Source organism: Lolium perenne, chromosome 4 (genome assembly GCF_019359855.2).
Source record: "Lolium perenne isolate Kyuss_39 chromosome 4, Kyuss_2.0, whole genome shotgun sequence".
Classification (NCBI taxonomy): domain Eukaryota; kingdom Viridiplantae; phylum Streptophyta; class Magnoliopsida; order Poales; family Poaceae; genus Lolium; species Lolium perenne.
The window spans coordinates 62447026-62462560 of NC_067247.2; the positions used below are offsets into that span (position 1 = coordinate 62447026).

The 15535-nt window shown below is 44.1% G+C and overlaps 1 protein-coding gene across 1 annotated transcript; it reads left to right on the plus strand.

The window, feature by feature from the left end:
* Window positions 1–1813: 1813 nt before the first annotated feature.
* LOC127292741 (uncharacterized) lies at window positions 1814–4782 on the plus strand. The gene is made up of 9 exons (XM_051322195.2): window positions 1814–2197; window positions 2327–2562; window positions 2647–2757; window positions 2879–3335; window positions 3429–3591; window positions 3733–3858; window positions 3952–4146; window positions 4270–4392; window positions 4495–4782. Exons 2-9 carry the CDS (start codon window positions 2346–2348, stop codon window positions 4606–4608), a joined length of 1506 nt encoding a protein of 501 aa, XP_051178155.1. The 5' UTR covers window positions 1814–2197; window positions 2327–2345; the 3' UTR covers window positions 4609–4782.
* Window positions 4783–15535: the final 10753 nt, after the last annotated feature.

A 15535-nucleotide genomic window follows, 5' to 3' on the forward strand; every position in this document is an offset into this window, starting at 1 on the left:
AATACTGTTAGAAACTTAGAATTGCCATGAAAAATATTTTCTTGGTACTATGAGCAGCATTAGAGAAGGAGAAGAAAAGGTACAACTCAAAAGAAGTGGCAAGAAGAACAAGATTAAAACAACTTGTAACCAAAACGACCGACTTAAGACAAATAGCGGTGGAGGAAGGTGTCAAGGTATTTGGCAGCGTTTCATTTGATGTGCTTAATACTTAGTTTAGCGGAGCGGGCACGCGCTTAAATTTGTCAAACACCCCTCTTATTACGTTCTTTCGAAATTGACCAGGCGACTAAGATAACAAGGCAGTTAACATATCATTTTCGGCAGGACATGGAAAAATACTATCCTTTAACATAAATTTTGACAATTTTACACTTAGTAACACATACATACAAAACAAGTCAAAGACACGTATTAGTGACCCTATCGATATCTAAAACTTCACCTACATATATACTCCGTATTTACGAAATCAAGGGGACATAGAGTGCATGATATTGGGAAAACTATCATTTGTAATTATTATGTTGATCAGATTAGAGGGCAGCCTATTTCAGCACTTAGCTGTTTTCAGAACCATTTGTTTCAGCAACTCCTAATATTCTCTCTTCGTTGATTACATTGCCGTGCAAGCTTCCTAAGAAAGGAACACGTTTTGTTGTGATAAAGTAGCATGAACATATGATCTCTATAAGCATATGTAGAACTGATCAAGGGGACTTTTGTCTACATAGAGCATGTATTAGGTGGCTTTTCTGCTCCCCGTGGACCTTTCCAAACAACAAACATGTACCCAAAAACTATCTTTATTCGTAGGTGTGTGGTAAAACTTTCTTTACTTGGTTACTGGTTGTTTCTTTTCATACAAGATGCAATGTGAAAATAATACCGTTGGAACTGTCATGAAGAACTTTTATCTGAACCATGCAAGAGGGTAAGAAAAGGTACAAGCACAAAGACCAAGCTCAAACAAAAAGAGGGTAAGAAAATAACAAGGTTACAACAACTTGTGACCAAAGCAACCGAGTAGAAGGGTGTCAAGGCAATTGGCAGCGTCGCGTTTGGTTTTCTCAATAACTAGTGGAGCAGGGCACACGCTTCGTCGAAAACCCTCTTACTTCATTCTTTCCAAATCAACCAGGCGACTGAGATAACAAGGCAGTTTAACACATCCCTTTCAGCAGATCATCGAAAATATCTTTTAACAGGAATTTCCACAATTTTCCACTGACTAACAGATACATACAAAACAAGGTCAAAGAACACGTATTAGTGATTGTGTCGATATCTGAAACGTCATCTATAAATATTTACGAAACGGTTAGATGATATTTTCATTACATGTCTGCATCTCAGTCACGGTGCCTTGGTCCGCACATGTCACATAGAGAGAATCTGAAGATTTTCTTTGCTTGGAGAGTATGTCTTGCTGAGATTTGGAAGGCATGTCTAGGAAAATGCTCATTCAGGACTGGATTTTCTCCCACTATTTCTTGTTCATACAAGCTAAGTTAAGCTAAGCTATGGAGCTTCCTCTGCGACCAGGTACACGCGCGCGCATGGCACCCACTGTTTGGCTACCCTAAACCAAAAACCAAAGCAGACCAAACCAAACCTGGATGGATCGATATATGAAGGCTCGATCGAGTAGACGAGTAGTTGGGTCGTCGCCTATAACCATAAAAAAATCATGCTAACATAGTGATTGGAAAGCTTAGAACCTTCTCATGGCCAGATTAATTAGTCTATCCAATTAAGCACCTTGCATCGCACTGTTGCGACCCCGGCCGGCTCAAACACGCGTGACAGAGACCCGTACCATCCACCTCCCTTCTCAGCAATTCTTTACCCTTTCCCGTCGATTTATATGCCTCGCCTTTGCGGAGCAACGGAGATCAGGGGGGATCGAGCAAACACGCTTTGTGCCAAACACGGGGCCTCGCCGCCATTAACTAAATGGCATGCGCGTCACGTTCTTGCGTCTCATGATTAGCGAGCGAGCTATACAAGTAGAGGGAGGATCGCTTGGGGCAGTGGTGGTAGCTGGCCTCCAGGCGACTGCAGAATTGTTGGCGCCCGTGAGGTCAATCAAGAGGGCCGGCCTTTTTTCCTTCTCTTCTAGCGGCATTATCCACGGGGGCTTTTGGAGGGCGCTAGATTGATTGATTGATTGATTGATTGATCGATCGACACGCGGGTAATTTAGAGTTCTTTGATTTGTGCCTTGAGTTCTTCAAAATGGAGTCAGTATATATCCATCCCCGAGGCCGAACTCTATGCTTACTCCGCGAGGTGCAACCTTGGCTTGTTTCTTTGGTTTATCCAGGCGTGCGCGCGCGGCGGCCATGGGTTCTTGCGTGTCGACGACGAGGCGGCGGCAGAGGTCGAGGAAGCTCTCGGCCACGGCCAGGAAGCTCCGCCAGAAGATCATACGTGGTTCCGGCTTCGCGGCGCGCCACGGGGTCGTCCATGTCGACGCGACGGCGCCGGCGTCGGCGTCGGGCGTGACGCTCCACCTCACGCAGCTGCAGTGGCAGCACAGCCAGATGGACGCAGGAAATGGTGAGAGGGAGAACCAGCCGCCTCCTCGTGTTCTCCGGTCAATACCGGCTTGCTCGACCTGAAACTTTCTTGAACTTCTTGCAGTGATCTGCGACGAAGCGTGGTACGATTCCGTCAGCATGCTGGACGGCTCGGCCTACGACGACGATGTCGACGACGACGATCTCGACAACGATTACGCCAGCGTCAGCGGAGGTGATTAACCAACTCAGTCGCACGATCTTTCCTGGCCTGCAGAGCTGCAGTGTGCAGTGCAGAGTTCCGGACTTGCCGTACTCAGAGTCTCAGATATACTCTCCCCTGCTTGCAAATTCAGATCCTCTCCCGGATGTCGCCGGCGTCACCAACGGGTCGCCGTGCAAAGACACGGCGTGCTTGGCGGACACCGTTCGCCGCCTCGGGAACATCGCGGACGCGGAGAATAACGAGGATTCGGATGCTGGTGCTGGTGGCCTGAGAGAATCGCAGAGCGCGACGTTGTGCTCGCCCCGGCCTTTCCCGGGCTCTGTCCCGAGCAACAAGGTGCAGCCGATGCCGGTCGCCGGGTTCAGCCCACACCATCAGAGGAAGAAATCGGCCGTCGTCAAGCTGTCGTACCGGAGGAGGTCCTACGAGGGCGATGAAATGACCGAGATGAGCGGATCGGCCAACTACTTGTACCGGCCGAGAGCGGGCTTGACGCTGCCGTGTTCTACCGGCGAGAAGCTACAGGAGGGCTGCTGGTCGGACCTTCAGCCATCGGTGTTCAGAGTCAGAGGAGAGAGCTTCTTCAAGTAAGAACCAGTGACATCGACACTGATATACATTTGTTCACTCTGTGTTCTGTCTATCAGTGTGCCTGACTGAAGCTTATCAAATGCCCGCAGGGACAAGAGGAAATCCCCAGCTCCAGACTGCTCCCCCTACACTCCCATCGGAGCAGACATGTTTGCCTGCACAAGGAAGGTTCACCACATCGCGCAGCACATCGCGCTTCCGTCGCTCAAGCCCCACGACGCCTTCCCTTCGCTTCTCATTGTGAACATTCAGGTAATTCAACTGTGCTTTTACCATATTGGTTAGTTCTGAGCTTGACAAGTTAACTGATGTGTACATTTGCCTACCTATCATACTACCATTTGTGCATTAATTGGTTGGTTATGAACTTGACAATTTTAATTCTTGGTACAGTTGCCTACCTATCCTACTACCCTCTTCGGAGACAATGACGGCGACGGGATAAGCCTAGTTCTGTATTTCAAGATATCGGACAGTTTCGATAAGGAGATCCCTCCTCAATTGAAGGATGGCATCACGGTAAATCTCAAACAGATTGCATTTCCATGCCATCGCAATCTAACCTTTTTCGGTAACATTGGCTAAATATCTGGTGGCTACTTGATTACGCAGAGGCTTATGAATGATGAAATGGAAAGGGTTAAGGGGTTCCCAGTAGACAACAATGTGCCCTACACAGAGAGGCTGAAAATTCTTGCCGGTATTGTAAACCCTGAGGACCTGCAGCTTAGCGCAACTGAGAGGAAGCTTGTGCAAACGTACAACCAGAAGCCAGTGCTATCAAGGCCCCAACACAAATTCTACAAGGTACTAACCAATTATGCTTCCTCGCGTCTCTATCAACTAATAAGTGCTCAAACTCAGAAATCTTCATCTCCCTCCGGTCCTGAATTCTGATTGAAACACGTGCCTGTGCTCATTATGATGTAGGGTTCAAACTACTTCGAGATCGATATCGATGTGCACCGGTTCAGCTACATATCGCGAAAAGGCCTCGAGACCTTCCGAGAGCGACTGAAACATGGTGTCATTGATCTTGGGCTAACCATTCAGGTAATTTTTCTTCTTTCCTTTTGTTCTTGGCCTACCTTAGGACTAAGTTTGCCTCTGGAATATTGTGTAACTGAAAGTTTGAACCTTGCCATCTTGGTGCAGGCGCAGAAGGCTGAAGAGCTACCTGAGCATGTGCTGTGCTGCATGAGGCTGAACAAGTTGGATTTTGCTGACAACGGGCAAATACCGACGCTTATCACGTCCAGCGATGAATAAAACTGGAAAAGTGTACGACTAACTTTGAGAGAGAAAGAGAGAAGTTGTATATATCGGGAGATAGTTGTAGGGACTAACACGAATTTATTCAGTGTACAGATCTTGCAAATAATTGTAATTTGTAGCAATCATTCAACTCTAAGGTTGTTCAAATGGTTCGATACTTCCTGCTTACATGTCTTTTCAAACATGGAACTACAAAGGCAAAGTAAGAGCATTTCTAGTCGCCGTCCCCCAAAAAGATTTGGAATGCACCGGACAATTGACCGCACCCAGCCGCACGTCCGAAGGCCCTATCAATCTGGCGTGGCCCAATAGAGTGTCTGACACCCTGAGGCCGTCCCGACACAACATGGGTCGTTGAGGGTGGGCCGGACGCAATGCGAACTGCCGTTGATCAGCATGTTACCAGGTAGTGCTCTCAAGCTTTGAATGCTGAGAAAGATCATGTGATCAAGGAACGCCGAGCTAAAATTGCAAAGAAGGCTCGCTTTGACACTTTGGTGACCTTGGTTGATTTGACCAAGGGCAAGTTCCGGGATTTGAGGAAGTGGGACTTCTATGCTATGGAGAATAACTGTGAAGATGACAAATTTCGGAGGACCGATTAAGCTTTGTTCATGAGTGAGATATATGCAACCTTTGAGAAAGTGTCAGTTTTCCCTCAGAAGATTCTTGACCTCACCTACATGTGCAACACGGCATACTTTTCTGATGCTCTTTGGGTGTATGAGAAGCTCGGGCTGCTCCCGCTACCATAAGTCCAACAACCATACATCATTCACTTTGTCCGCCAGTTCTTTGCTACCTTGGTCTTTGGTAAGGGCGATCACTTGCCATTCTCTTGGATGATTTTAAATCAGCGATGCCACTCCAACTTCTATGAGTTTGCTACTTTGCTTGGATGCCCCTTCGAGAGTGCTACGGAGAGGTCCGGTAACATGTTGTTGGTGTTGGGTGTTGGGTAGAACTAGAGCAGGATTGCCCCTCTCTATGGCAAGGTTGGCGTCATGGGTTACAGTGTTACACCAAGAACTTGCGTCCCATCTATGATATCCTCATCTGCATGTTCCGAGAGAATATTGATCCTAGTGCAAGCAACTCCGATGCCATTCACGGAGGTTTGGTGAATCTCATGTATCATGCTCACAAGGTGTTTCTTGATGGCCACGAAACTCATGAAAGGGAGATTTATGTGATGGATTTCATATTCCACGAGATGTACCACACCATCCTCGAGAAGAAAAGGCCCATCTATGCTCCCTATGTGATGAAGCTCGTTCATGCCAAGAACACTCTCTCACCCATCATTGTACTAGTTCCACACAATCTTTGCCATCTCCAAGTCAAGAAAACTCATGTGGTCGAGGTCTCTCCCCCCCCCCCCCGCCAACTAGAGGATCATGAGATGGAGAGTAGTATGCTTCAAGGTCTAGGAGGACGAATGCTCAACCTCCTTACCCTCCGTCCATCAAGCAAGGGATCAAGAAGCTCTCTATCTTCCAAAGGTTGATGATTTACATGAACGTGGACATTCACAAGGAGAAATACGAAGCATACAAGGAAATGAAGCTCATCCTTGTGAACAAATACAAGATCTTCTTCCAAGCTCAACATGGATGACGAGGGCAATGAAGGCCTTATTTCTCCCCAGGTGAAGGTTCTAGGCTATGACAAGTGGAAGTCCGACCAAGTTCCTTGGATAGAGTTTCAAGGCATTTCTCTCAAGGGCAAGGAGCCCATGCAAGAACCAAGTGATGAAGGAGATGATGAGGAGTATGCTACTGGCGAGATGGAGACGAAGACAAGGAAGATGAGAATGATGGAGACAATGACGAGTAGTGAGCTTCATTAAGTGGTGGTGGAAAATTTGGTTTGCAATAACTTAAGTAGTTGTGATGGTGAACTTCAGTTATCTAGTATCTATATGATGGTTATATTTTTATTTATCTTATACCATCTAATTGGAGGCATATTGATTATGATTGATTGATTTTGGGAATTCTTAAGGCTACGGTATGAATGCTACTCTCCAAATCTTGAACTTGCTATATGCCTTGTGTTGTGCAAGATATTCTTTACATGCTACCTGTTTTCTTGCAGTGTTGTTGGATTATGAAATATAGGAGGAAATTTAAATCTAGTTTATGTGCACTTGTATTCGAACCCTAATCCCAAATCCACTGATCCCCAAATCACATGTAAATCCTAAAATCTTCCATATGGGTCGGTTAAAACTTATTTAGTTTTAGCTAGTTTAGGTTTGATTTCTAGTGGTATTCACGAATCGTACTCCCCACATCTCCTATAAACCCTACACCCACCATAGGATTCGGTCGTAGCATAATTTTTTTTATGAGTTGTGATGTTGATTGATGAATAGTTTGTTCCTAAGAGTTTATGTAGGTCTACTTGATAATGTTTAATGGTACTATTTTGTTGATGATCATTTACTTGATGTACTTCTGATTTTTGTTGAGCTCAATTGGTTTCTTTTCTTGTTTTTTAAAACTGGATGCTGCTTACACTTGTTTATTGTGATGCATTGTCTATGCACATGTTCACATTTGTCTTTGTTTATTCCTTACAGTTACGCCCTGCATTCGTGAACTATTTTAATATTAAGGTCATTCCAACACTTTGTATTTGCAGTTCCTTTGCTTAGTTAACCATGGTGATGATTTTTCATGCAATTAATAGTTAACTTATGATCATATATGTATGCTAGATGCGTTCTGCGAGCTATATATTTATCATTCCTTTGCTTACATAATCATGTTGTTGATCAACTATTGCTATAATTGAGTGTCGATCATAGATGTATGCTAACTAGACCATGGTGATTTAAGTATATCCATGATCATGCCAATTTAGTATATTATAAAGATTTCCTGCTATGTTTGAGAGTTAACATTTCTAAAGTTATTAGATTATTAATTTTTTTCCTTAAGTTGTTGGATTATTAAATTTTCCATTCATGTTTTCTGAAACAATAAGTTGCTTACGTTTGTTTAGTGTGATGAATTGTCTATATCAATGTATTCAAGTTTGTCTTTCTCCATTCCCTATATGTACTCCCTGCAGTCATCAGTATTTTAAAATTAAGGTCATTCCAACACACTTTGTGTTTGTAGTTCCTTTGCTTAGTTAACCATGGTGACGATCCTTTCATGCTACTCGCGGGCTATATATTCATCGTCCCTTTGCTTACTTAATCATGTTGTTCATCCATTATTGATATATTTGAGTTAAGATTAAATAGGTATATTGAAGTAGACCATATGTGTTTCATTACTTTGTTCCCCGTGGGCTATATATTCATCGTCCCTTTGCTTACTTAATCATGTTGTTCATCCATTATTGATATATTTGAGTTAAGATTAAATATGTATGTTGAAGTAGACCATGTCAATTAAAGTACATCCATATTCTTGCTGCATATTATGATTATTTTCTGCTATGTTTGGAAGTTATTTTTTTGTTTTGTTCATTTAATCTTTACAAGGGTTCACACTTCAATTAATTCCGTATGTCACATTGGTTATAATGACATATATTTTCTTATTTTGCTCATATTATCCAGTATGATGCAGTATTTTGACTGATATGGTTCTCGTACTAGAACTTGTACTCTTATGTTCTACCAACTACTCCGACCAAGGGGATGTGCACGCATGCCATTTAGTATGTTAGTTACTCATTTATATTTTGGTTTATTGAAATAGTGTATTAGTAGGTTAGATACTAATTTGATTTAGATAACTAGTTTCAATTTATTTGTAGAGTGGATACATCTTACTCGAATACAACGTTCAAAGAGGGACTGGCGAATATTGTGGCGGACTATTTTGCTAAAAGAGGTTTAGGATCTTTATGCGATATCCCCTCGGTTAGCTTGTTGCTTTGTTCATTTTGAACTACTTGAACACCTATCTATGCTATACATTCATGTTAGTTCTCATTTCAACCTGAATCTTGTAAGTTGCGGGAAAATGGTGTTGTGAAATTGATAACGCGTGAAGCACACGTCCGTTGGGAACCCCAAGAGGAAGGTGTGATGCGTACAGCAGCAAGTTTTCCCTCAGTAAGAAACCAAGGTTATTGAACCAGTAGGAGATGAAGGCCACGTGAAGGTTGTTGGTGGAGGAGTGTAGTGCGGCGCAACACCAGGGATTCCGGCGCCAACGTGGAACCTACACAACACAATCACAATACTTTGCCCCAACTTAACAGTGAGGTTGTCAATCTCACCGGCTTGCTGAAAACAAAGGATTAAACGTAAGGTGTGGAGAATGATGTTTGCTTGTGAAGAACAACAGAGAACAGAGTTTGCAGTTGATTGTATTCCAGATGTAAAAGAATGGACCGGGGTCCACAGTTCACTAGTGGTGTCTCTCCAATAAGATAAATAGCATGTTGGGTGAACAAATTACAGTTGGGCAATTGACAAATAGAGATGAACATACATATCATGATGACTACTATGAGATTTAATCAGGACATTACGACAAAGTACATAGACCGCTATCGAGCATGCATCTATGCCTAAAAAGTCCACCTTCGGGTTAGCATCCGCACCCCTTCCAGTATTAAGTTGCAAACAACAGACAATTGCATTCAGTATGGTGCGTAATGTAATCAACACAAATATCCTTAGACAAAGCATTGATGTTTTATCCCTAGTGGCAACAACACATCCACAACCTTAGAACTTTCTGTCATTGTCCCAGATTCAATGGAGGCATGAACCCACTATCGAGCATAAATACTCCCTCTTGGAGTCACAAGTATCAACTTGGCCAGAGCCTCTACTAGCAACGGAGAGCATGCAAGAACATAAACAACACATATATGATAGATTGATAATCAACTTGACATAGTATTCAATATTCATCGGATCCCAACAAACACAACATGTAGCATTACAAATAGATGATCTTGATCATGATAGGCAGCTCACAAGATCTAACATGATAGCACAAGAGGAGAAGACAACCATCTAGCTACTGCTATGGACCCATAGTCCAAGGATGAACTACTCACGCATCAATCCGGAGGCGGGCATGATGATGTAGAGCCCTCCGGTGATGATTCCCCTCTCCGGCAGGGTGCCGGAGGCGATCTCCTGAATCCCCCGAGATGGGATTGGCGGCGGCGGTGTCTTTGGAACTTTTTCCGTATCGTGGCTCTCGGTAATAGGGTTTTCGCGACGGAGAGTTTAAGTAGGCGGAAGGGCAGAGTCGGGGGGCGCTCGAGGGGCCCACATCATAGGCCAGCGCGGGCCTCATGCTGGCCGCGCCGCCCTATGGTTAGGGTGCCTCGTGGCCCCACTTCGTATCTCCTTCGATCTTCTGGAAGCTCCGTGGAAAAATAAGACCCTGGGCGTTCGTTTCGTCCAATTCCGAGAATATTTCCTGTGTAGGATTTCTGAAACCAAAAACAGCACAAAACAGGAACTGGCGCTTCGGCATCTCGTTAATAGGTTAGTGCCGAAAAATGCATATAAATGATGTAAAGTGTGTATAAAACATGTGAGTATTGTCATAAAACTAGCATGGAACATAAGAAATTATAGATACGTTTGAGACGTATCAAGCATCCCCAAGCTTAGTTCCTACTCGCCCTCGAGTAGGTAAATGATAACAAGGATAATTTCTGAAGTGACATGCTGCTATCATAATCTTGATCAATACTATTGTAAAGCATATGAGATGAATGAAGTGATTCGAAGCAATGGTAAAGACAATGACTAAACAACTGAATCATATAGCAAAGACTTTTCATGAATAGTACTTTCAAGACAAGCATAAATAAGACTTGCATATGAGTTAACTCATAAAGCAATAAATTCTTAGTAGAAAGTTTTGAAGCAACACAAAGGAAGATATCAGTTTCAGTGGTTGCTTTCAACTTCAACATGTATATCTCATGGATAATTGTCAACACAAAGTAATATGATGAATGCAAATAAGCAAGTATGTAGGAATCAATGCACACAGTTGACACAAGTGTTTGCTTATAAGATAGAAATAAGTAGGTAAACTGACTCAACATAAAGTAGAAGAATGGCCCTTCGCAGAGGGAAGCATGGATTACTATTTGGGATTTCTATTTTCGTGCCCTCGGGTCCTTAGTTGTGCTCAGTTTTCCCCAGCTCGTTAGTTTTTCCTCAGTTTTCCCCTCCCTCTAGTTTGAAACCCCTCGCAGACGCTCGGACGGGAGGGTTGCCGTCGAGTCGAGGCCTTACCGTTACCGTTAATCGACGGGTGGGGCTGCACAGAGGGCGGTTCCTCTCTGACCCGTCTCGTGCTGACAAATGGGGCTGCTCTATAGGGCTGCCGCAGCAATTGACCAATGGGGTCATCTATTTTTCAGGAAAAGTCATATATTGCCGCTCTGAGGGGCTGCCGCAGCCAATGACCAGTGGGGTCATCTATTTTTCAGGAAAAGACATATATTTGCCGCTCTGTGGGGCTGCCGCAGCCAATGACCAGTGGGGTCGTCTATTTATTTATAGAAAATCATATATTGCCGCTCTGTGGGGCCTCCGCAGCCAATGACCGCTGGGGTTGTCTATTTATTTAGAGAATATAATATAGAGCCGCTCTGTGGGGCCGCCTCAGCCCATGGCAGGTGACTATTTTCGTAGCTTAATCTAAAGTGACTCTTATGCTAAACATTGTGCATAATATATAGAAAATAGCTAGATCTCTAAATATATAGAAAATAGCTAGTAGATCTCTAAATCGATGCATATGAAGCTACATATATATTCTTGGTCATAATCCCCTTATCTAAAGGGGATGGGTGCATGGCTTCACGTCGTCGTTACTTTCATCGTCAGTATCTTCGTCATCTGAGTAGTAGTACTTCCTGCACATTGTTCCGTCGAACACCTTCACTGTGAGCACATCATCGCCTTCATATTTGAAGTGTACGTAGCAGCCGAAATCCACACCGTGCGCGATGGTGAAATTCTTCCAGCCCTTGTCGAGATACATCCGGCCTTGTCCGTCAAATAGGACCTCCACGGTCCAGAGACGAGGACCGCAGTCAGCTGCTCGCAGATACACCTTAGCTGGCTCCTGGCCGTCAAGATAGTCCGCAAACTTTTTTGGGAGTGCCTGCAAAGAGATCGAGCGCCGATCGTTTGAAATTAAAGGTTTTTTAGAACATGCTCATAATTAATCACATGCATCATATATGTGTGAACGCGTACGTACCTTCTTGACCAAAGGGTCTTCGTAGATGACGATGAAGAACTCCTCTATGATCAATGGCAGTGTTGACGACGGTGGTGGTGTCAATGATGATGATCCACCACCCCGGCCGCCCCTTCCCCTTCCCCTTCCGGTCCGCGTCCGAGACGTGGAAGCCATGGCAATGGATGATCAAGTGTATGTGAACGAAGAAGAGAGAGGCAGAACCTATTGACACAAGGGATGACCGTTGTGGGTGTTTATAAGGGAGAGATGACCGTTGTAGGGGTTTACACAATAAATTAAGGAGGAGGTGACCATTGTGGGGGTTTACACAATAATTTAAGGAGGAGATGACCGTTGTGGGGGTATATATCTCAACAAAAAATTAATGCGGACTATTTGGACGGAAATGGAACTTCGTGATTTAGTTTATCATTTTACCGTGAAAAGTAATGCCTAAAAGAAATGGTAATTCGTGATAGTTTATCATTTTACCGTGAAATGGCTACAAGAAATGGGTGATGGTGTATCATTTTTTGCGTGAAATGGCTACAAGAAATGGGTGATGGTGTATCATTTTTTGCGTGAAAAATAATGGCTACAAGAAATGGGTGATGGTGTATCATTTTTTTGCGTGAAAAGTAATGGCTAAAAGAAATGGTGATGGTGTATCATTTTTTGCGTGAAAAGTAATGGCTAAACAAATTGGTGATGGTGTATCATTTTTTGCGTGAAAAGTAATGGCTAAACAAATTGGTGATGGTGTATCATTTTTTGTGTGAAAAGTAATGGCTACAACAAATTGGTGATGGTGTATCATTTTTTTGCGTGAAAAATAATGGCTAAACAAATTGGTGATGGTGTATCATTTTTTTGCGTGAAAAGTAATGGCTACAACAAATTGGTGATGGTGTATCATCTTTTGCGTGAAAAATAATGCCTAAAAGAGTTTATAATTTAGCTCGTGAAAAATAATGCAGAAAACCAAACTTTAGCGTACTGGGTAACCGCCCTTAAGCATACATAGAGGGTGGAAGCTAACCGCCGACAGAGAGAGAGGGTGGTGGCCCCGACTAGAGAAAGAGAGAGATAGGGGTTATCCTGCCCGTTAAATCCTACGATCAACGGTCGGCGGGCACGATCCGCGTGACATCGGCTAGACCAATCAGGGCAATGTTGGGCGTCCGTGAGAATATGTGAAGGGAGAGGGCAAACCGAGTAGTATCAAGAAACCAAGGGCAAGTGAGTAGTAAACAGACTAAGGGATTCAAATATGAGATTTAAAAAATGGAAAATGCGTGTTTGGTACAATGAAACCCATCTTGGCCTACCTCAAACTATTTGCAATACAAATATACATGAGTGTGAAAATTATGGCCTCATTCAGACAAAGTATGTTTTGGGGAAAGCTGTTTTGGGTAGGGCTTATTGTGGAAAACCATGCACCTTCATAGCTACTAGGTGATTTGAGAAGTGGCAATTGGTGGTAAAACTTGATTTATCTATGATTTATCTATGATTTGAGAAGTGGCAATTTGTGCTAAAGACTCCATGAGTAAGTGCCACTCTTTTTGGGAATTTTTTGCACATTAAATAACTCATTTAACTAGTTAATCCCATTTGTTGACTCTCTGTTGACCAGCCACTTGAGGGTAAAACTGAGTATATTGCACTAGCCAGTATTAGCACTCAAGGCGAAAACTGAGCACACAAAAAATGCTAGTATATGACTCGAGGGTATACCTGAGTATATCTAAATTTCCAGGGTTAGACTCGAGGACGCGTGTTGCGGTGCAGAAGTGGAAGACGTGCCATTGTTGACGCGTGTCGCGGTGCAGACGTGCAATAGTGGACGCGTAGGACGCGGGTCGCATTTAGGATGCGTAAGTCTCCCTCCCTCTGCACACAGTACGTCTCATTCTCGCTCACGCACGAAACCACCCCTCTCACGTCCCATCAACTTCTCCAAAAAACCCCAACCGCCGTACGAGCGCTCCCCTGCCGGCGATGGAGAAGAAGAATGCGCCGGCGGCCATCGCCCTCGAGCCCGTCGCCTCCGAGCCCATCGCCTCCAAGCCCGTCGCCGCCGAGCCCGTCGCCGCTGAGCCCATCGCCTCCGAGGGCGGCGCATCCAAGCGCGGCGCCTCCGTGTACTGGGCCTGTCTCACGGCTGACGGACCACTTCACAAGATCGGCGAATGCTTATTGGCGAATGAGGAGTACGTGGACACCTACTCTGCTATGAGGCAAGTCTGTAGAAATTGGCGCTCAGGTTTACCTGATCCCGACGTGCACCTGCACGAATGGATCATGCTAGACCACGCCCTTCCACGCGCCGCTGAGTTCACCTTCCTCCATCTCGGCACATCCCGCTACGTCACCATAGATCTATCTGCAGTTCGTGCAAGGTTCAAATTCCTCCATATCTATAGGGTTAATCTATTCTTATTTTCAATCTTAGTGCTGAATGTTATCTTCATCAATATATTTTAGATTCTACTTCGTCGGCTTTTCCCGTGGCGTCATCGTGCTTGCCCAGAAGAACCCGCCGCACAAGATACGGCTTCTGAACCCACTCACAAAGACATCGAACACTATGTTTGAGGCGCAGATGCCAACTGTTTTTCTGGATTCAGTCGTTGCAATCAACTCCCCGACTATGGTCTTCGCTTGCAGACATTACCCGGAGGAACTTGGTTGGGTCGATGAGAGCACTCCAACTAAGGATATATATGAACATGGTTGGGGAGAAGGAAGATTTTCGATCAAGAACCATAGTATGCATTGCATTACCCCGTTCAATGGTGAACTGTATGCAATAGCTTCAGACAATTTTGAGTCCGGAAGAATAGTGTGCACCAATGTACAGAAGCAGCAGCGTGCGAGCGGTGTCAAGATGGAGACACTAATTTCATTTCCAGAACTTGGACGTGACAAGTTCTACCTTGTGAAGTCGGATGGTGATCTGCTGCTTGTGTTGATGAAAAACACGCCTGTGGCACTCAGAGCCGCTCTCTCCATCCGGTCAGTAACATTGGCATTCATGCCTTGTTCGTGCATTATATCCGGTGTATCTCCGTCGACACCAGAGTGCACCCGACTCTTCGACCTGGCTGCATCTACTACGCGGATTTGGGTTATACCAGAGAGTACTTTCATGATACAAATTCCTGGGATGAGTCGCCACAATATGTGCATAGATTAGGAAGCTACGGTCTGAGAAATGAACACAGGCCATACCGTTTGGAGGATGTATTGGCCGCACACTGCAGACGGCGGGAGTTCAATGAATATTTCCTTGGGATAATGCACGGCTGGAGCGACAGAAAAATATATAAGGAATGAATAACAAATTCATTCATCCTGGGGTATCCTAATCTTCTTGTTGGCCATACATTGCGTGCGTCTTGTATTTTTTTCAGCTTAGTTTGTCGTGAACATTAACAATGTTATTGGCTGCTTTTGGCTGCTGTATGCAGTTTACCTATGTATTATACTTAGTTTTCTGATTATGCTACTGTGAATTTATCATATAATAGCTTCTAGATTTGCTACTAGATTTGCTGCCATATTGGGGAAAAACGAGGGCCAAAATGCATAAATAATTGAAGAAAGACAGAAATAGAAGCTTCTCTAGATTTGATACTAATTTGGTGAAAAAGACAGAGAGAGAAAGAGGGGAAAAGGTGCTGTTAAAAATGCCAATTTGGGCCGAGAGAGACAAA

Coding starts and splice junctions, on each gene's coding strand:
- LOC127292741 (XM_051322195.2), top strand. CDS start 2,346: ATGGGTTCTTGCGTGTCGACGACGAGGCGGCGGCAGAGGTCGAGGAAG. Junction 2,563..2,646: donor CCAGATGGACGCAGGAAATG/GTGAGAGGGAGA, acceptor AACTTCTTGCAG/TGATCTGCGACGAAGCGTGG. Junction 4,147..4,269: donor CCCAACACAAATTCTACAAG/GTACTAACCAAT, acceptor ATTATGATGTAG/GGTTCAAACTACTTCGAGAT.